General features: G+C 42.0%; 2 protein-coding genes across 7 annotated transcripts in view; one reads left to right on the top strand and one right to left on the bottom strand.

The window, feature by feature from the left end:
• Positions 1-11,428, bottom strand: part of LOC123758303 (uncharacterized) — a 33,436-nt gene extending 22,008 nt beyond the window's left edge. The window contains exons 1-5 of one of the 6 annotated variants that reach the window (XM_069322604.1): positions 11,166-11,383; positions 5,571-5,642; positions 4,652-4,826; positions 1,795-4,522; positions 238-1,740 (exon numbers count right to left, since the gene is read on the bottom strand). In XM_069322604.1, the coding sequence (XP_069178705.1) occupies positions 238-1,740; positions 1,795-4,522; positions 4,652-4,826; positions 5,571-5,605 (4,441 nt within the window). In that variant the 5' untranslated portion in view covers positions 5,606-5,642; positions 11,166-11,383. Of the gene's footprint in view, positions 1-237; positions 4,523-4,651; positions 4,827-5,570; positions 5,643-11,165 lie in introns of all 6 variants that reach the window. The other 5 variants (XR_006772869.2, XR_006772868.2, XM_045742515.2 and 2 more) reach the window with 5 other exon arrangements.
• Positions 11,429-11,985: 557 nt separating this feature from the next.
• On the top strand, positions 11,986-21,367 carry Dbp45A (putative ATP-dependent RNA helicase Dbp45A). The gene is made up of 9 exons (XM_045742516.2): positions 11,986-12,143; positions 13,190-13,383; positions 15,052-15,230; positions 15,317-15,482; positions 17,080-17,256; positions 18,537-18,698; positions 19,084-19,260; positions 20,343-20,479; positions 21,066-21,367. The coding sequence occupies exons 1-9, from the start codon at positions 12,005-12,007 to the stop codon at positions 21,208-21,210; spliced, it is 1,476 nt and encodes a 491-aa protein (XP_045598472.1). The 5' UTR covers positions 11,986-12,004; the 3' UTR covers positions 21,211-21,367.
• Positions 21,368-21,819: the final 452 nt, after the last annotated feature.

Below are 21,819 nucleotides of genomic sequence, written 5' to 3' on the forward strand. Positions count from 1 at the left end.
TGACATCTCTGTCACGCGTCACAGATCTCCAGTATCATATATTGATACCGGTAATGGCTCAAAAGGGCCACCACTTACGGGCTATTCATGCCCGTGCCACCTTTTGGATGGCTTAATCTTCATCAACCAATCAATAAACTTGCTCCACTTACGTCTAACTCTCCTGTGAGATATGGGAGTAGAATAGGATAGCAGCACAATGCTGCGTGTACTCAACCTTGTTAAAAGTCTACTTACCAGCACGGTGGTGGAAGAAAGTGTTGGTATGGTGGAGCCTAGTTAGGTCTCTTGCACTGCCGCCATAACTGACCCCTGCTGCTCTGTCTCCTGGAGGCGGTCCATCCCGCGCCCCCAGGTGAGGTCGAGTGGTGAAGTAGGCCAGGGAGGAGGACGACTGAACGAAGGTAGAGTTCAGCACTGGGTACTTGTAGTGGATAGGTGTGGCGGATTGATGGACTGGTGATTGGTGGTAATTGGGGACGGGTGGATGGTGGCAGTGATGTTTGACGGGAGACTCATGGTGATGGGGTGGATTCACGGAGGACTGTTGGCGGCGGGGAGGCGGGTCTTGTACGGAGCCAGGGTGGATGTGTTGGCTCAGGTGTGGGGCAAGATATGCCTTATGTCGCAACCCATTCTGCAGTTGCCTCAGATACATTGTATTCTCGTGTCCTTGCACTAGGTTATATAGGTTCCTTTGTAGGGCAGCCAGGTCGGCATTGGCAGGGGAAGGTGACGGGCCCCTGGCAAGTCTCTGCGACCAGGGGCCACTCAGTCGGTCTGGTAGTGGTGTAAATGGGGGCTCTGTCTGTCCATTGCGCAGGGGAGAGCGGCTGTATTTGGCGGCCGAACCAACGGTGACACCTTCTCCTTCATTGAATTTATAAGTCCACGATGATGCCATTTTCGACGTCCGTTTCGTCTGCGTTGTTTGCGTGCCGGCATTCTGCAGTCTCACGTACCGTAAGTGCGGTTGGTGGCTTTCCGCATCTCTCTCAGGGTGCTGATCACTGGTCGCTGACCCTGGTGGGTGCTGTCCCTGTCTTCTTCCACCAACGCTAGCCCTCAACTTCTTATCGCCTCCGTATTGTCCAGACAGAAAACTTCCATTTGTCTCATATCTTCTCACATCACTACCTGCCGAAGTTTTGCCGACATCCGCAAAACTTACACCTCTTTCATCACCTATCACACCTCTGTTTTTGCCAACGTCTGTGTGAGCTCCACCGTATAAAAGCCTGCCTTTGTCACCACCTTTGTAAGTTCTACCATAAAAATGTATGTCTCTGTCATCACTTTTATGAGTTCTACTATCTAAAGTTCTGTTTGTGTCACCACTTTTATAAGTTCTACTATCTAAAGTTCTGCCTCTGTCATCACTTTCAAAAGTTCTATCATCGAATGTTCTGTTTGTTAACGTTTTGCTCCTGTCACTGACATTGTATGTTTTGCTTCTGGCATTTCTTCTTGAAATTCTGTCTCTGTTATCATCAATTGATGATCTGTTTCTGCCATGGTCATCACCCGTTAAAGTTCTGGCTCTGTCATCACCTGTTAAAGTTCTGGCTCTGTCATCACCTGTTAAAGTTCTGGCTCTATCATCACCCGTTAAAGTTCTGGCTCTGTCATCACCTGTTAAAGTTCTGGCTCTGTCATCACCTGTTAAAGTTCTGGCTCTATCATCACCCGTTAAAGTTCTGGCTCTGTCATCACCTGTTAAAGTTCTGGCTCTGTCATCACCTGTTAAAGTTCTGGCTCTATCATCACCCGTTAAAGTTCTGGCTCTGTCATCACCTGTTAAAGTTCTGGCTCTGTCATCACCTGTTAAAGTTCTGGCTCTATCATCACCTGTTAAAGTTCTGGCTCTATCATCACCAGTTAAAGTTCTGGCTCTATCATCACCTGTTAAAGTTCTGGCTCTGTCATCACCTGTTAAAGTTCTGGCTCTGTCATCACCTGTTAAAGTTCTGGCTCTATCATCACCTGTTAAAGTTCTGGCTCTATCATCACCAGTTAAAGTTCTGGCTCTATCATCACCTGTTAAAGTTCTGGCTCTGTCATCACCTGTTAAAGTTCTGGCTCTGTCATCACCTGTTACAGTTCTGGCTCTATCATCACCTGTTACAGTTCTGGCTCTATCATCACCTGTTACAGTTCTGGCTCTATCATCACCTGTTGAAGTTCTGGCTCTATCATCACCTGTTAAAGTTCTGGCTCTATCATCACCTGTTAAAGTTCTGGCTCTATCATCACCTGTTAAAGTACTGGCTCTATCATCACCTGTTAAAGTACTGGCTCTATCATCACCTGTTAAAGTTCTGGCTCTGTCATCACCCATTAAAGTTCTGGCTCTATCATCACCTGTTACAGTTCTGGCTCTATCATCACCTGTTAAAGTTCTGGCTCTGTCATCACCCATTAAAGTTCTGGCTCTATCATCACCTGCTAAAGTACTGGCTGTGGCACTTACTACGCCAGAGGTGGCCTCGACACTTTCACTGCCACTTTGAATTTCTGTTGACTTACTCATAACTGAAATGTACTCACTATAGTTCAACAAGCTTTTTGGATGGTCGCAGCTCTTTGGCACATCACATTGTTCACTAGGATCACTGTTAGGGTCTCGCGAGTCACTTTCATTGTCTTTATCTTCGTCACTCTTAGTGCCTGTGAGATCAGCTTCTCTCACAGTGACTTTTAGACTGTCTTCCAGTGGTATTGCACTAAAGGAATCTGTAGGTATTTCTCTATCCACGGAAGAGGTAATGGATTCTGCCCTATCTAACTCATGCAAGTTGCTTCTTTCACTCTCATCTTTGTCACTTTCCGGAGGACTGCAAGCTTCATCTTCTGCCACATCATAACGAACACCATATTTGCATGCAACACCTTCTGTCGAGTCTTCACTATCAATATTCCTTATGTCTATTGGAATGTGTTCATCTTCGTGCTTTAAAGATTCGTACTGGAAGTTATCATCTTCTGCAATGTCAGGTGTTATGCGAGAGTCACTGGTCAGCGCTGCCACGGTAACAGTGCCATCCCCCTGAAGTGTCACTCTGTGTCTTGCTTCACTTTCGCTGATGTCTTCATCAGACATGGCTTGGTCCCCCTCCGGAGGGCCTTTGACATGCACCTGAGAGCTGTCCAAGGAAGAATCAAATCCTTCATTATGAGACTCGACACTCACTAATGTCTCGGACACCAGACTCACATTCAGTCTTGGAGGCGATGGCACTGGCACCTTATTTATCAAACTTGATGGGCCTGAACATGATCTAGGAATGGCTGTTCTTGGTTTAGGCTCAGGTTGTCGCCTTTCAGAACTGCTGGATGTTCCAAGATTGAACTCAGAATCATGCTCTTCATCAGAAGAGTGTAGCTGGAGCTTTGATGGTTCGAAGACAACCTCGGGGTGGCTATCATTGGAAGTCAGCGATACGAGCACTTCCTCCAAGGCTCTGGGAGACCCAACGTCGTCCATGCTAGAGCTGCGACTTTCAAAGGTGATAACGCATCCGTAATTTCCTGCAATGTCTGAGTCACTAACTTCGCAAGCTCCCTCCTCGTCTTCAAAATCAGAGTCCGACGGAGCCAATATTTCCTTTACCAAGCGTTCTTGTGCCAAAGTGTCAAATCGTAGCAGGTTCAACTCAGTTTTAAAAGTAGCTCTTCTGGTTGAGGAAATATTAGCAAGAAGATCCTCATATGATGTGCTGGAAGCATTTGATCCATCGAATCCCTTAGCTCCTGCCTCTCGCCTGCATCTCCAGGCCTCTTCGCCAGTTAAGTCTTCTATGCGGAGAGATCTATCTCGAGAACTGAACAAGGATTTTTTTCGTCTGGCACCTTCACCGGCGTCTTCTGAGTCCTGTGAAGTTTCTCCTCCAGCAGCGTAAGGACTGATGTTATTGGGTGTTTCTTTATTATCTGGAGACGGAGGCTCACTGCCATCCTCAAACCCAAGACAAACACCGCTGCTTGTTGAAGACAGTCCAGCCAAGAACTTTGAACTAGCATGTGACAAATCAACAGCAACTTGGAAAGCACGTGAGAGATTTGGCGATGATATTGATGCTTCCTTTTGGTCTTTGAGGTTATTAAATGATGTGGATGATGCCCGGAGCTGGCTGTGAGATCTTCCTCGGGTTAAGCTTCTAGGGAGGACTCTGGTCTTGCCATCTGATCTAGCAAAATTCTTTTGAATGCTTGAAGACGCTCCCTCTTCTTTTCCTTCATCTCCAGTGTAAATCAGTGAGGTGGAAGAAACCCATTTACGACCTCCGAGGGTTCCAAACTGGTGATAGGGATGTGAGTCTTTGTGTGTGGAGCCGACGAGTCTCTCTAGGTGATCGGAACTGAGGTAACGCAGTCGCAGCTCCGGTACATCGCTCCAGAAAGGGGAAGTTTGGTCTGACTGCAAGAACAGCTCGACAGCAAACTTGTGTGGCACGATGTGGAATGGGTCCACCTTGTAGTCCCTCTCTCGCACCTGCAGGCTCCCGCTGATCGCGTCACGTACCTAGCAAAGAAGCAGTATAAACTTTACCATTTACTGATGTTATACAGATACTGTATCTCCAAAACTGATTAAAAAAATCAAGCTTGATACATATAAAGTGACTGGATGAAAATGTAGCATACAACGGACCTTGTCTTTGATGAGTATGAAGCCGGTGTGGAGGCCACAAGGTATGGGTGTAGGTGTGGCCTCGTACCAGCCCAGGTGAGGCTGCCAGGTGAGGCACACTCGTGTCCCCGTCACAGAGGTCAGCACCAGCCACACCTCCGGCGCCCGGCAACCCACCGTCCGGCACCACCGGAACCTGTACCAACAAATGATCATATATGCAGCACCTACTATATATCTTGTGTCTATATCAATAACCCTCGAATTTATACTGGTATACGCTACATCCAAGGCCGAACATCACATTAATCAGCAGGTGAGGATTTTCTTGCTAGAGTGCATTTACTAGGAAATTTATTTTTACACTAATTAAAATATCTGCCGCAAATATGTAATGTTTAATATGAGTGTTTCTCCGGCCTGAGTACACATCTCTCACGTAGGTCTGTATTATTGTATTATGTATTGATGCCAGCTCCTGTAAAAGCTGTATTATAACACTCCACGACTCACCAAGGATGTTCATGGTCTAGCGGGAAGCTTGAGACATCTTCACCATTATATCTTTTACTTTATTTTTATATCTAATGCTTAGATAAATTAGGATACAAGTTTACACTGAGGAGCGGTCGTTAGGGGGATGCCAGGTTAAGTGTTCATAATTAATTAGCTTATATTAATTTGTCATCTTAATTATTTTCTTTGAGTTCCCTTGTGGGAACATACGCCAGATGGTTCAATGTTTACCCTACACTCAGAATCTGGCGAAATGTATATGTTTATCTCTCAGAATGTTCGGTAATATGTTTATTGTTTGTGATATGTGTATATGTATTAACACGATGTACTGAACGGGGTGAGAATAGCTTGAGCTGCCTCATCCCTTTGTGTGTATTTTACCTCAATAAACTTATTTCAATTTGAGAGTGTGGCCACATACTTGATCTCAGGCTGGAAGCTGCCTGCAGGTATCATGGCGGTAGAGTGACGTCACAGGGCACGTCGCACCGACCTGTAATATTCACAGTTAACATAAGTGTTCATCTTATAAATGTTTATGCTTTCATAAGTATCTAGGTTATTTACTAATGTTCATTTGTATTACTTTTGAAATATTTAGCAAAATGTAATTGGTTGATTAACGTTTAATAGTTTTGAAGCCACTTTTAATGTTTTAATTAATATTGCCAGAGTTATATTTGTTATTTTTATTGATCAATAACACGGCACTATTCAAAGAATGTTTTTGTCGCAATAAAACACTTATTTAAGTTATCTCGAAAGGTTAATTTTATCGGATATATACTTATGAACAATATTATATCTATATATTATATCATCCGGGTAAATGGAGAGACCTATGACAAGCCGCCAGCCGGGACGTCCACCTCCTGGGGCTCGTGCGGCCCCCCAGGCTCTGCTTCAGGAGGCTGGGGTCGTCCATACCCTTGCTGGGGTGGTTCTTCTCCGGCCCCGACCACGGCCGTCTCCGGGTTGGGAGTCCCTGTGCCTTTTTTCACCAACTTTGAGGTCAATTCCGGAGCTATCAATTCCTGCGACGGCGCTGGAACCAATCGTATTGGCGTTTGCCTTTCCATTGGAGACTTTCGGCGCCGTGGAGAGGAGGGACTTGCTGCATGGGTGACAGCTTCTCCTCCATATCAACCTACCCTGGCTATGCCCCCTGGAGAGGCCACTCCAGACCGATAACCAGAGCGCAACTCCATAGTCTCCTGAGACTGATGGCTGCCCACTATACTGCTATGCCCAACCCATCCCCCCCCCCAAAGGCCGAACTACTGACCCTGCCCAGGATGCAACAACACAACAAACTGACTAACTCCTGAGTACCTACTTACTGCTAGGTGAACAGAGGCATTAGGTGAAAGGACCAACTTGGCCAACAAAGGACCAATGGTTGGCTACACCATTAGGTGTGGCCAACCATTTTTGTCCCGCCCAGGATTCGAACCCGGAATTTTCGATTATGCGTGGAGAACGAACCCAACTGTACAGTACCGTAACTGTGCCACCGGAACAGAGGTGTCTCTGTTCAACCCGTTCTCGCATACAAAGATCCAAGCTCTTTAATCTAGCCGCCAAACCCCCTGTTTATGAATGAAAAGCGGTTTACGCACAACCCGTCCTCGACTCAAGTCCATTACATTCAGCGGTCAACCCCACAGACGCATTCATCAATTTTAACATGCTGTTCATTCAAAACGGGAATTTTCGCAAGTATAAAATAATATTATAATATATTAGCATATTGTATATATATAGGCATAGGATAGGTTAGGTTAGGTGTTTAGGTTCTGTTGACGATTATTTGTATTTGTAGTACGTGGGTGAAGCATTTATAGCGTTGTGATTCGAACAAAATTCGTCAGTGAAGCACTTGTTTCGGATATGTTCGAACGTTAGCAGTTGTGAGTCGTGTGTAAACCGCTTTTCATTCATAAACAGGGGGTTTGGCGGATGCATGGAATCACTTTTGAATCTTTGTTTGGAGGACGAGCTGTTACACACGACTCACAACCGATGACGTCCGAACACTTCCCGAACAAGTGCTTCGCTCACGTCCTCTGTTCGAACCACAATTCTATAAATGCTTCACCCACTACGCCAAACTATACATACAATTTTTATGTATAAGAATATTAATTTATATATGAAAACATGCCAATTTTTAATACACAGTATGCTAAAATTGATGAATGCGTCTGGGGAGGACGGCCGCTGCTTTAAACAGCCTGGTGTGAGAACGGGTTGCTCTGTTCACCTAGCAGACTGTTGTACAGCCCGTCCTCCAAACAAAGACTCAAAAGTGATTCCATGCACCCGCCAAAACCCCCTGTTTATGTATGAAAAACGGTTTACACACGACTCGCATCTGATGACGTTCGAACACTTCTGGAACAAGTGCTTCATTGACGAATTTTGTTCGAACCACAACGCTGTAAATGCTTCACCCACGTACTACAAATACAAATAATCGCCAACAGAACCTAAACACCTAACCTATGCCTATCTTCTTGAGGTTATCTTGAGATGATTTCGGAGCTTAGCATCCCCGCGGCCCGGTCCTCGACCAGGCCTCATTTTTGTTACACATCCCCAGGAAGCAGCCCGTAGCAGCTAACTCCCAGGTACCTATTTATTGATAGGTGAACAGGCGCATCAGGGTGAAAAAAACTTTTTACCCATTTGTCTTTGCCTTCACCAGGGATCGAATCCGGAACCTCAGGACTACGAATCCGAAACGCTGTCCACTCAACTGTCAGGCGCCCACTATATGCGCCTATATATATGCACAATATGCTAATGTATTATAATATTAATTTATATTTGAGAAAATTCCCGTTTTGAATGAACAGCGTGTAAAAGTTTACGACAGCGTCTGTGGGGTCGACCGCTGGATGGAATGGACTTTAGTCGAGGACGGGTTCCTATTATGTCCCTCTGTAACCCTTTCCACCACCGCCCACGGGATGGGTATGGGGTACATAATAATGAAATTAATAATGCTATTAATAATAATAATAATAAAAAGTATATAAGTATCCGGGAGTTAGGCAACTATTGTGGGTAGCATCCCGGGAAGGTCAGCTGTTGACTCATGGGGGACCGTGATAAGCCTAACAGGTTTATTACTAAGAGAATGGGAAACCGTCCTAACCCTTTAAGTGACCAACCCTTACCCTCCTTCCCTCCAGAAAAACTCACGTTCCCTCCCCCCTTCACTACCCTCCACCTCTTAAATGCATGAAAATAATTAACTTGTAATTACAACAATTCCCTAGGAGCACTATTTCTCGTACTTCAGGTGACGTGAAGGTGCGGGTACCTTGAGCAGACGCCGGTGTGTTGCTTCCCGGGAATACCGCCCTTATGGGGAGAGTATATATGTCTCTTATTTCCCTTACCATAACATTACTGGATTTGTTGGGTGGAGGAAGCCTACATCATCATTGCTCCCCCACCCCGGGCACCCATTACTTCGTATGATGAGTTATGTCACCTGTGTCTTGCCAGTCTGGCAAAATTATTGGTATAAAATAAATCCTCTCTGAGAGAAGTACTTCGTGTTACCTGAAGTACTTCTCTCAGAGTACTGTTTACCGGGTGCTACTGTTTGTCTCAGCACGCTCCTCCACTTTGTGATATTTTGCCGAACTTATATATACTTTGTTGTGTGTTCATGGTTACTGTACGTACCTAAATGTATTTAGAGGGTCGGACGCTAGCTTCCGATCCCGCCCCACCTCCAACTAAATGTATATAATGCAACTGACGATCACACAACACTAAACATAGGTGTGCGGAAAGCACATTTCATTATTGGTTTCCGCGCATATAATATAATAATAATAATAATTTGTATTTAAAAGTACAACATACACATATAAGATATATATACAGTCGGGTTCGTTCTCGACTGGCAATCGAGAATTCAAGGTTCAAATCAAACAGACAGAAATAGTCGCTTTTCCTATCACCTAATGCACCTGTTCACCTAGCAGTAAATAGGTGCCCAAGAGTTAGTCAGCTTCTTGTGGGGTTGCATCCTGGGGGGGGGGGGGGTCAGTAATTCGGGGGGGGGGGGGAGGAGGAGGGATATGATATGCCTAACGTGAATAAATACAACCTGGTTGCCTGTCCCCCCGAAACAACAAATTATTTATAATTACTTGCTCCTGACCCCTTTTGTGGCTTTTAACCTTTTCCGCTACCGCCTACGGAATGGGTATGGGGGTCCACTACCGCCCACGGGATGGGTATGGGGTCCACTACCGCCCACGGGATGGGTATGGGGGTCCACTACCGCCCACGGGATGGGTATGGGGTCCACTACCGCCCAAGGGATGGGTATAGGGTCCACTACCGCCCATGGGATGGGTATGGGGTCCACTACCGCCCACGGGATGGGTATGGGGTCCGCTACCGCCCATGGGATGGGTATGGGGTCCACTATATACCGCCCACGGGATGGGTATGGGGTCCACTACCGCCCACGGGATGGGCATGATGTCTACCACCGCCCACGGAATGGGTATGGGGTCCACTACCGCCCACGGGATGGGTATGGGGTCCACTACCGCTCACGGGATGGGTTTGGGGTCCACTACCGCTCACGGGATGGGTATGGGGTCCACTACCGCTCACGGGATGGGTATGGGGTCCACTACCACCCATGGGATGGGTATGGGGTCCACTACCGCCCATGGGATGGGTATGGGGTCCACTACCGCCCACGGGATGGGTATGGGGTCCACTACCGCCCACGGGATGGGCATGAGGTCTACCACCGCCCACGGAATGCGTATGGGGTCCACTACCGCCCATGGGATGGGTATGGGGTGCGCTGCCGCCCATGGGATGGGTATGGGGGTCCACTACTGCCCATGGGATGGGTATGGGGTCCATTACCCCCCATGGGATGGGTATGGGGGTCCGCTACCCCCCATGGGATGGGTATGGGGTGCGCTGCCGCCCACGGGATGGGTATGGGGGTCCGCTACCCCCCATGGGATGGGTATGGGGTGCGCTGCCGCCCACGGGATGGGTATGGGGGTCCACTACCGCCCACGGGATGGGTATGGGGGTCCACTACCGCCCACGGGATGGGTATGGGGGTCCACTACCGCCCACGGGATGGGTATGGGGGTCCACTACTGCCCACGGGATGGGTATGGGGGTCCACTACTGCCCACGGGATGGGTATGGGGGTCCGCTACCCCCCATGGGATGGGTATGGGGTGCGCTGCCGCCCATGGGATGGGTATGGGGTGCGCTGCCGCCCACGGGATGGGTATGGGGTGCGCTGCCGCCCATGGGATGGGTATGGAGTGCATAATAAATGAACAAAATCAAATACTAGCAGCAGCACAATAATAAAGCCCCGCTTATGGCAACACCACCTTGGAGACGCTCGTGCAGCAGCAGAAATTAACTTCTTTAATGGCATCGATCTCCTTGACTTACCCCTTCCTCTCCCCGATTATATTTTACAATATATCGCACCTTTAAATTAGCACTGTACGGTTAAATATAAACACTAGGTAGATGCGAACGAATTACGACTCAAGGTATGAACGCGTCATAATATCCGGAGAGTTAAGTTGCTCTTCCATGTATTGACTACATTATCCGGAGCGCACCGGGCAGCACCCTCCTGACGTCTTGTCTCGGGCTTCATTACGCCAAGACGTCTCCTGGCGTAGGACATGGAGATGTTTATCTCTCAGAATGTTTGGTAATACGTTTATTGCTTGTGATGTGTGTCTATGTATGTATTAACACGATGTACTGAACGGGGTGAGAATAGCTTGAGCTACCTCATCCCTTTGTGTGTATTTTACCTCAATAAACTTATTTCAATTTTAATTTCTCTTGGCGTTCATGCTGCACGTTCTCATGTCCCTCACAACAGGATGTTTGGGATGAGTTTCATCACTACGAGATATTCACGATCCGATTAAACAATGAGGTACGAGGGCACGAGGAGGAATTCCTGCCCTCGCGGAGTACTCACCATGATGCTAGACAGATGATGACATAGCAGACATGTTGGGTTAGAGTGAGAGGAAGAGACAGGAGAGCCCAGGGCGGCCGTCTTCCCCTCCCGCGCCTCCAACGTTAAACTGTCTGGCAAGACTCAACACTGAGGGGAATCCATCACTGCTGCCACTGACCGCAACATGACACGCATATATATATTTTACACTAATATATTATATTTTCTCCAATGTTATTAATCCCTCGGTAAGAGTTCAAGGCGTAAATACATGACCAACGGGAGTTATTATGCTGTGGGAAAGGACTGGAGGAGGTATAATAGGTGGCAGTGTGGCACTCTCGTCTCGCCCAGTACGCAGGCGCGGGGTTCGAACTACCCGCCCACATTAAGTTTCCTTTGCTTATAACAACTTATAACTTTACTATATTTGTTTTTATTACTCCATTAAGCAGCTGTGGCTTCTGAGGCCTGCCTATAATCGTTATTAAAAAAAATGACTGTCCACAATTCAATCTTAACGAGAATAATTATCATCCACTGTCCATTACATTTATGGGCCATTATATATACGTCGCATGATAATATTTTGATGAAGCTATATAATTTAGTTTTATTGTATTATTATTTAAACCCTTGTAAAAAAATAGTACAATGAGCCCTTTAACAATGTTGGGTGCAAATGAGTTATGTACAATCTTACAAAGTCACAAATAATCTTGTTGCCATAATAACGGACATATAACCTTTAGAAAATAATAAATGTACTTAACATTCAAATTAATTCATAATATTTTAGAATTATTGTACAATTTCGGATAATACAATTATTATGTTGTTGATGATCCAGGGATCGAATGCGCACATGTGTAACGCCAGCCAATGTTTACAAACAAGGCAAGATGGCGGACGTGGTGAGCGAGGATACTCAGGGCAAGACTTACGCTGACATTCAGGGCCTCCAGCCTTGGGTCATACACCAGCTCGGGGAACTCAGTCAGTAACTCTTGTGGGCTTTGGTTCATGAGTGTTGACCCGTGATTGTGATGTTTTTGGTAGTGATACTTCCTATGACTATGGCTAGTAGTTTTTTTTATATACAGTATAAAGTTTTGTTAATTTATCATGCACAGCACCCCATACCCATCCTGTGAGTGATAGTTGACCTCATACCCATCCTGTGAGTGATAGTTGACCTCATACCCATCCTGTGAGTGATAGTTGACCTCATACCCATCCTGTGAGTGATAGTTGACCTCATACCCATCCTGTGAGTGATAGTTGACCTCATACCCATCCTGTGAGTGATAGTTGACCTCATACCCATCCAGTGAGTGAAAGTTGACGTCATACCCATCCTGTGAGTGATAGTTGACCTCATACCCATCCTGTGAGTGATAGTTGACCTCATACCCATCCTGTGAGTGATAGTTGACCTCATACCCATCCTGTGAGTGATAGTTGACCTCATACCCATCCTGTGAGTGATAGTTGACCTCATACCCATCCTGTGAGTGATAGTTGACCTCATACTCATCCTGTGAGTGATAGTTGACCTCATACCCATCCTATGAATGATAGTTGACCTCATACCCATCCTGCAAGTTATAAGAGACCCATACTCATCCTGTGAGTGGTAGTTGACTCGATGCCCATTTTATCTGCACTACCTATAGTAGGCAAACTTTGAATAGGTGAACAATAATGGCTCTGGCATTGGAAACATCTGAGAAACTGACTTGGGATGGAATGTTACACAACATTTGATCCATTATTTTTGTCATGTCCCAAGATATGGTGACCTGTTGATACATCTCTTGATCGTCTACAACCACAACTGCACAGATATGTGTGTGTGTGATCATTTGTTGTAATATGCAGTCCTGACAGTGGACTGTCAGATGTCATGCCAAAGATATGACACTCATGGTGTCATGTCTTTGCCAATTTAGTCCTATTGTTTACTCCTAAAGTCTTCTGTGATACACTGTATTAAATGTTTATCATTTAAAAAATAAAGTTTTGTTCTTTCTTTTTACCAGAGATTCACCAGCCAACCCCCATTCAGTATCATTGCATCCAGCCTGCACTTGAGGGCAGAGATGTCATTGGAGCAGCAAAGACTGGCTCAGGGAAAACCCTGGCTTTTGTTATACCCATCTTACAAAAACTATCAATTGACCCTTTTGGAATTTATGGCCTCGTACTAACACCCACACGGGAGCTCGCTTTCCAGGTAAGGAACTGTACATCTGTATTGCTTGAATGTTAAAAGCAGCTGTATTCTATGTGCTGCTCTGATAATTTATAGACAGATTTTTTGTTGTATGGTTAATTTTGGTTAAATGTTTGGTTATATATGTTATATGTATCTAACAGGTAACAAAATATATTTATACATAAAATTGTGAGAATTTTTGTTCTTTGCTGAATTATTTAAAATAATAAAATTAAAGTACAGTAAGTGTAATTACAGTACCAAAAGAAAATACCAAGCTGGAAAGACCATGTGTCACCCAGACATTCAGGTGCAAAATATCATTCAGAATGCCAGTACAAAATACAGATAAAAAGTAAAAATATGAGCGACGTCAAAGGTATCAGATTCGACAAGAATTCTATGCGGGGACAAGTGACCCAGAGAGTCATTTGGAAAGAAAGACTTACAATCATCATAAAAATCTAGACATTCAGCAAGGAGGTAAATGACTACAAGTGGCACAGTGCAATTCGGACATTAAGGAGCAGGGCATCGTTGCATCAAATGCTCATGAATTAAGCACATGTGCTTGATACACAGCCTAGTCAGAGCCATTTCCCACCAATAATTATGACGGTAGGAGGAAGGCCATGGGAATAATCAACCTTTAAGAGTGTGCAGTTTGTTACCCATAATGTTAGAGCATTGACTTAGTCAACAGTTGCAGATGGCAGAATGAATGGGTAGAAATCCAAACAAGGGGTCCATTTACCAGGAATGAGACAGTCGTGCATTTCTTCCTTAGCAGTGATGTCAGCAAGTTTATTCGAAGTAACACCAAAATGGCAGGGGTACTCAGTAGAATTCAACTGTTTTAAACTTGCTAAAGATGAGAAATGGCCAGTATTGGAGTTCACACCAGAAGATGGAAAAGATTAAAAAGACTACAGAGCCATAAGGGCACTGAAAGGCAACCACAATGACAAAGACCATTGACGCATAAAAAGTAGCTGATGAAGAGCATACAAAATTGCATAATACCTGTACTCTGTAGTTAAGATGCTAGTCTCAGGATGGCAGATGGCACATTAATAGAATGAAGCTGTAATAATATGTTGTGTAAGCTTATGAATACATTATCTACTGCCAGCTTCATGTACTATGCAGTACATATTCCTATCCAGAAATCATTTAATTAATATCTGTAATTTCTATTCAAAGTATATAACTGTGAATGGCTGTCTGCCCTATCATTTGGCCTCAGGGCTAAATCCTACTGTTCATGTAGTAGGTATAGTAGGATTTAGCCCTGAGGCCAAGTGAGAATGCAGACGGGCATTCACAGTTATATACTTTGAATAGGAATTAAAGATATTAATTCTATTAATTAAATGATCCAGTATCCCAACATTCTTCTTTCCCCATTAAACATATTACTGTCTGTACTAATAACAATTTATTTTGACATTCAAGTGACATTTAAGGAGTGTCATGTATATTGTAACTATTTCTGCCATGTCATATAAACTGTGACAACACTTCATAAGTTTACAGTTAAATTATTATTACTTAATTTATATAGAACATACAATATACTTTGTCAAACTTTGTCAACTCAGTTAAAGATGTTTTCATACAATAACTGAGCTACATAGTCTTCCTGGCTTGGCACCCTCTTTTGATAATTACTGTACTTATTTACAGATAGCCGACCAGTTCCGGGGTCTTGGATCACCAGTATCACTGCGTCTGAGTGTGGTGGTGGGAGGCCTGGACAGGGTGGCTCAGTGCGCAGAATTGAATCAGTCCCCACATATAGTTGTAGCCACTCCTGGAAGACTGGCAGACATATTGGAAACCTCACCAGAATTAACACTCAAAAGGTAAAGGCTATATGATAGAAAATGGATTTATACATAAGTGTTTTTGAATAAGGTACTTATTTTTTTATTTAATTTTTTTTCCCCAGGATAAAGTTTTTAGTTTTAGATGAAGCTGATCGTTTGATGGATGGTAGGTTTGACACTCAGCTACGCACTATATGGGCATCACTACCAGAAAAGAGACAAACTCTGCTGTTCTCTGCAACCATTACAGACAGGCTCCAGCGAATGAAGGAACTGGCAACATCTGAGGTAATATATATGTGTGTGTGTATAAATTTTGCTATCCTTTGCATTTAAAATGAATTAGATATACCTTGAAGGAATGCCTTACAGTATTTAAATATTCCCGTAATGAATTAGTTATTTATGTCCTATGAAGGGATGAAGTTATTTGTGTCCCAGAAAGGGATACAATATTTAGATATTCCCTGAAGCTATACCTTATATAGATGTCCCTAAAGAGATACACGTTTTATAGTTTTTTTTTCTAATTTTCAAGAAATTTATGGTGGTGTAAGGGAGATTTCTATTGTTATAGGGCCATATAATTTACAAGAGACTATTTAGCACCATCTGTGTCTTATGATATTACAAAAATACAGGTTGTTAACATGAGAGCAAAAAAACATGAGCAATGTCATAGGTATCCAATTCTCCTAGGAGTTTATCAAGGGACATATGGCTTTTTTTTATGAAATACTGAGAAAACAAAATTTCCAATTATCCTGAAAATCAGAACATACCCCTAATGGGTAGAAATAATGTAGTCTACCTTGGAAGCTAATGGTATAAATTAATATTGTCACTTCCTTGAGAAGATGACTGCTTTTGATGCCTATCTAAGTTACTCACTCATAAGATACTTAGTCCACCATTAATAGCCTATGAACTCAGCCGATCACTGTAGTAGTGATGGACAGAGAATTGGACTGGGTGAATGCTATGTATTCTCAACAAATGAGATAAGTGAATACGGGATCATTAAGTTCAAAATTATATTGGTACTTTCTATTTCATTATATACATTTGTCGGCAGTGATCTTCGTATCGCAGACATCATCCTTCAGCACTGTATTGTAGACCTGTTATGGTCCACATTGTAGTACCAAGTGATACTGTTGCTTCTTTAGTACTTGATCTTAATTGGCTTTCTCTGGTAAGATAGCAACATAATTGAGTAACTCTTATGTTGATTAACTAACTTGATGCTGTCTGTGGCTTGGTATTTTCACTAGCTTCTTGGCCATCAAAACTACAGATACACTGTACTCAGTTTGATGACTGACAACAAAATGGAGTTCCTCCAGGCAGGTGATATAGCACTCTCGTCCTCATCTAATGCTTTCCTTAGTGCTTCTCTGAACACCAATAGTCAAAGAGATGGGCAGTGATGGTGGTACTTAGACCTGACAACCCTGTTGCTGTCTAAGTGTTACGGTGGTCATTACCACAGAGCCACAATCTCCCCTCCATGTACCATATCACTCCAAATTCTCTGGAATGAGGCTGCTTTCTAGTTGGTTCTTTATTAGCTTGTATCTAATTTGGTCTAGATTATTATAAGAGGGTGTTGGTTTTGATCGGGCAAGGAAGCTCGAGCTACATATCTGTAAAAAAATTGTTCCTTCAAATGTGTCACTGAAGTTTTAATACAGTACTGTATATAACATTATAATATGTATACATTTCAGATAAATAATACTGTATTTTAATTGTTTTTCTTGTTGCGAACTGTTTATATAGTATATTTTAACTAGTACTCAACCCTTTTATTTAACCCTTACAGGTTAAATTTACATTTAAGCTTTGGGGAACCTTTGTAATTTAAAAAATGGTTCTTTTCTAGGTATTTCTCTGGCAGTCAACAAATACACAGGCAACTGTTCAGCAGCTGGACGAACGTTATGCTTTAGTCAATCCTATTGTGAAAGATGCTACCATGATTGCTACGGTTGTTCGGCAAATTGAACAGAAACCGAAGGGTCTCATATTAATTTTTACCGATACATGCAAGAACACACAGGTATGGAATATGTAAATGAATCAGCCCATCCCTCCTAAAATGAAAGTACTTATACTAATTTGGTAGAAAGTGTCAATATGTGGTGATGAACCACCAGAAAGTTGACTTTTGTATTATGGAATTTAAACAAACTGAAAACTTTTTTTAACCGCAACATAAATGTAAGATCTAACCTAGCCTCTATTAGCAGTTCTAGGCCTAATACATGCTATCTTAGGCCTAATATGGTTCACATATATGTTATACTTGGTCTAGGAATATCTAAATTTGACTTTTAGCTTTATTTTTCCTGATTCTAAAATTACAGTAATAGAACAAAAAGTGCTTTACTGGTGGTCTATCATGACATATTGGAACTTTGTACTAAATAGTTATTAAAGGTACTGTACTATCATTTCAGGAGGATGGGTTGAAATGAATGTATATTCTTTTATAACTACTATAAAGCATTTACTTGAGAAAAATTCTAATTCTTTTCAGTAAAGGCAGGAACATAATTTTCAGATATTTAAATTTTATATACAGTATTTAGCCTTTTGATCTAGAAGAGCAGGACGTGGAGGACCTGGTTTAAGCAGAGGATCACAACTAAACTATCATTGATCTTTACCTAGTATGGATCATTATATTCATTGCCTAGGATAGTTACAGTGGCAAGGACTCCTTACCTTGCGGTTACCTTGTGATGATTTTGGGGCTCAACATCCCCGCGGCCCGGTCCTCGACACAGTAATAAAATATGCTTCATTGAAAGTGATATATTGTAGTTCATAAGTTTGAACTGCAGTAAATATAATTTATTGCAATTGTCTTTTCCCCACCCTTCAACTTATCAGTCCTTACCTAACCTATGTAGAAAATAGGATACTGTATTATAATTGAAGTTGACTCCACCATCCGTTAAGAAATATATAACAATTGATTCCAAGGATACTTCTGTTTCTGAATCAGGTTAGGTGAGGGATTGTTTGGTCCATGTCTGGAAAATGGCATATACATTCCAGTTTTGGTGATGATGATATTCTGAGATTCTCTCACATATCACAAAATATTTATATAAACAAGGAGACCTAGTTTAACTTTCCTTTTTCTGGTATTATAATCTAAATACTGATGGTAAAGGTAGTGGCAGAATTATCCAACTTTAGGACAGTCTCTGGCATTAACTTGACTACATTGTCATACTACAGGTCTGATAGATCATTAGTTTCATATTTATATGTTTCAGGTCATTATTTCCATAAAATATTAACCCATCCCTCATATGTGATTCTGGGCAGGTGCTGAGCATGTTGCTAAACTCCTTGAGCATAGATTGTGTGGCCTTACACTCCATGATGTCCCAGAAAGAAAGACTCTCTTCTCTAGCACGCTTCAAGTCATCGCAAGTAAAGGTCCTCATTGCAACCGATGTTGCAAGTCGAGGGCTGGACATTCCCCTGGTTAGTGTGCAAAATATAAATAAAATTATTTGTTTATATGTTTATTATCTGCTGATATTTTTAAAGTATTTTAGATACCCAGATTTTCACTTAACATTGTTCTTATAACCGATATTGAATCTATTCACCTTATGTTTTGGGACTGCTTTTTTATATTTGTAGTTATTCTCTTGAGCATTATGGACTTTATCTAAGATCTCTTCCTTTCTTATGAAGCTGTACTCTTTCCCGATCCTCATATGGGGAGTTACTCATATATATGAGTACACTGGCCTAGTACACTACACATACCCCACTCTCTGTCTAGCCAATATTTTTTTCATTCTCGCATATATATTTTTGTTTTTATTAGTACCTGTACTGCACCATAAATTTTTCTCTAAAGGTGGAGCTAGTAATCAATCACAACATCCCTAACCTTCCCAAGAACTACATTCATCGTGTTGGTCGAACAGCTCGGGCTGGCAGGGCCGGTCAGGCCGTTACCTTCATCACGCCACATGAGATCAAGATTTTACTAGCTGTTGAGGCAGAAACACGAAGGAAATTGATGGAGCTGAAAGTAAGTAGAAATTGCAATGCTCTATAATTGGTCAAATTCAGACTAAGTTCTGGGCAACAAGTATATCAAAAGAAATTATGGAAAGTGCTGAAAGAAGATTTGGATAGAAGAATTAGCAAAAGGGAAAACTTACATAGGGTAATATCAACAGTGATAGCAATGTTTACAAACTTTTGCTATCACTGACTAGTATCTAATTGATAAGATACCAGTAAATGTGAAAGAAGTTTAACATTTAAAATATATCTTTGTATGAGTATCTCTGAAATCAATTTTCTAAATCTCTGAAACCAAATATATAATTTTAGTGTCCGTGGTGTAGTGGTAAGACACTCGCCTGGCGTTCCGCGAGCGCTTTGTCATGGGTTCGTATCCTGGCCGGGGAGGATTTACTGGGCGCAAATCCTTAACTGTAGCCTCTGTTTAACACAACAGTAAAATGTGTACTTGGTTGTAACAACGATTCTTCGCGGCAGGGATCGTATTCCAGGGACCTGCCCGAAACGCTATGCGTACTAGTGGCTGTACAAGAATGTAACAACTCGTGTGTGTGTGTGTATATATATATATATATATATATAAAAAATTACCTGTATCTGCAAACAATTATTTCTTGACTCGGTATAAGATAGGTGTAGATTCAGGAAAGACCTGGGTAAATACTGGTTTGGAAATAAGGTTGTTAATCTATGGATCAGATTAATGGTGAACATAATAGATGTGGGATTGCTGAATTATTTAAATAAAAAAGATTAGACACATGAGAAAGTTGTGTTAGGAATAATATATATATGAATGAGTTTGATTGGGTATAAATAAGTATTTTTTACTGCAACACAAAGAAAAAAATTATGACAAGTTTCCTAAAAAGCAGATGATGGATAAGCTATCTTTCTAATCTGAAATTAAATGATTATTATTAGTATCCTTTCTGTTACTGTTACAGTATTCTGACTTTTCATCTTGTTCCTTTAAACTTAGTGGTGCTCCTGTGAATAATCTTTCATAACTTGGAAATACTGTAGTAGGAAATAATCTATATTTTTGTAATGGAATTGCTCTTGTAAATTTGTTGTGCACAGGTGGATGAGGCTGGGGTACGGAGGATCATGAAGCAAGTCAATGTAACTCGCCGGGAGCAAGAGATCAAGCTTGATCAGACTGACTTTGATGAGCGTCGGAACATTAATAAACGCAAACGGCTCATCTTGGAGGGCAGGTGAGGTATTAAGGATTTTATTACCCGATAAAAAGCTTTAGTATAAAGGATGTAGGGAATGATGAGGAAAAGTATGACTAGGAGTGAAAATGTTTTGATAGCATAATAACACAGACAAATGGTCATTTGGTGGGTGGCAGTCACATACCATATAGTGTACAAAATCAGTACTGTATTTTGTGCTCAGTGATCAATACTATATGCTTCCTCTTGTTTTGGTAGCACATGAGCAGTATTGTTAACTGACATACTGAAGAATATTTTATAATTTTATTAATTAATCCAGTGATTTGAGAAGGATGAGTCAGTTCTGGAGTTATAGTGAGGAAGTGGCCTCACTTGGCCAAGGCAAAAGAGCATCTAAAAGTGACTAGCTATATTTTTGTCTGGAATTTTATCTCTTTCTAACCTCAAAATATTTGTGTGCAAACAGTTGGGCAGCAGTTTCCACTTGTTGGCAAAGTTGGCAGGAAGAAAGCAAGTGTGGATTAGTTTGCTTACGTTTACAGCAAGATCATCTGTACCTTAATTATTATGACTCCTTCTCTTTTAATATTAAAACACTAATATTATTTTTCTTTTAAAGAGATCCTGATGAGGAACAAAAGAAGAAGCATAAACACTTGAAAAACCTTAGAAAGGCTGAGAGGCAAGAACGAACAGAGTTACTCAAACAGTTGGAGAAGAAAAAGAAAAAACAGAGAGAGAAGACAATTGAAAGAGCTACATAGTTGAATATTTTCCCAATATAATGTGTTTTTTATAATACTAAGGAGAACTGATGATACTTTAGTTGCTCATTAGAGTAATATTGTTATAATTATGATATAAAGTTGTGGAAATGGCTATTGCAAAAACATTATTTTTTAAATAAAAGAAAAATGGATATTGTTAGAACGTTTTCTTGTCATTGGTGTAAGTAATCGGTTTTCTGTCAGTCCTATACAGCAAGACAATGGTTGCAAAATTTCTGAACAGGCACAACCCCTTAACAAGCATGAAGTTCTGTTGTTTGAATGATAATCTTTCAAGAGTTAAATATTAGTCAACATAATTTCTTGAGCAGGAAAAAACAAAGGATCGCCTTTGTGAGACACCAATAAGCATTATATCAAAGTTTTAGAAGTAAATTTTCATATAAAATGTAAGGAAGATAGAGAAATACATAATTAATTTTCATTTATTTCAAATAACATCAGAGCATACAAGATGGGGGCAGCAATAACAAGACAAGACTGAGAGGAAGGTGTGTGTGTGGTCTGGCAGGACTGGGCTTTACCCTTACATACCAACTCCCATTTCTTCATTCCATTAATGAAAGTTTTATTGCAGTATTCATG

Source organism: Procambarus clarkii, chromosome 11, assembly GCF_040958095.1.
Source record: "Procambarus clarkii isolate CNS0578487 chromosome 11, FALCON_Pclarkii_2.0, whole genome shotgun sequence".
In the NCBI taxonomy this organism is placed as follows: Eukaryota; Metazoa; Arthropoda; class Malacostraca; order Decapoda; family Cambaridae; genus Procambarus; species Procambarus clarkii.

What these genes read in the sequence shown, in the direction of transcription:
- Dbp45A (XM_045742516.2), top strand. Translation starts at nt 12,005, where the DNA reads ATGCGCACATGTGTAACGCCAGCCAATGTTTACAAACAAGGCAAGATG. An exon ending in ACACCAGCTCGGGGAACTCA is followed by an intron (nt 12,144 to 13,189) that starts GTCAGTAACTCT and finishes TCTTTTTACCAG; the next exon opens with AGATTCACCAGCCAACCCCC. An exon ending in CGGCTCATCTTGGAGGGCAG is followed by an intron (nt 20,480 to 21,065) that starts GTGAGGTATTAA and finishes TTTCTTTTAAAG; the next exon opens with AGATCCTGATGAGGAACAAA.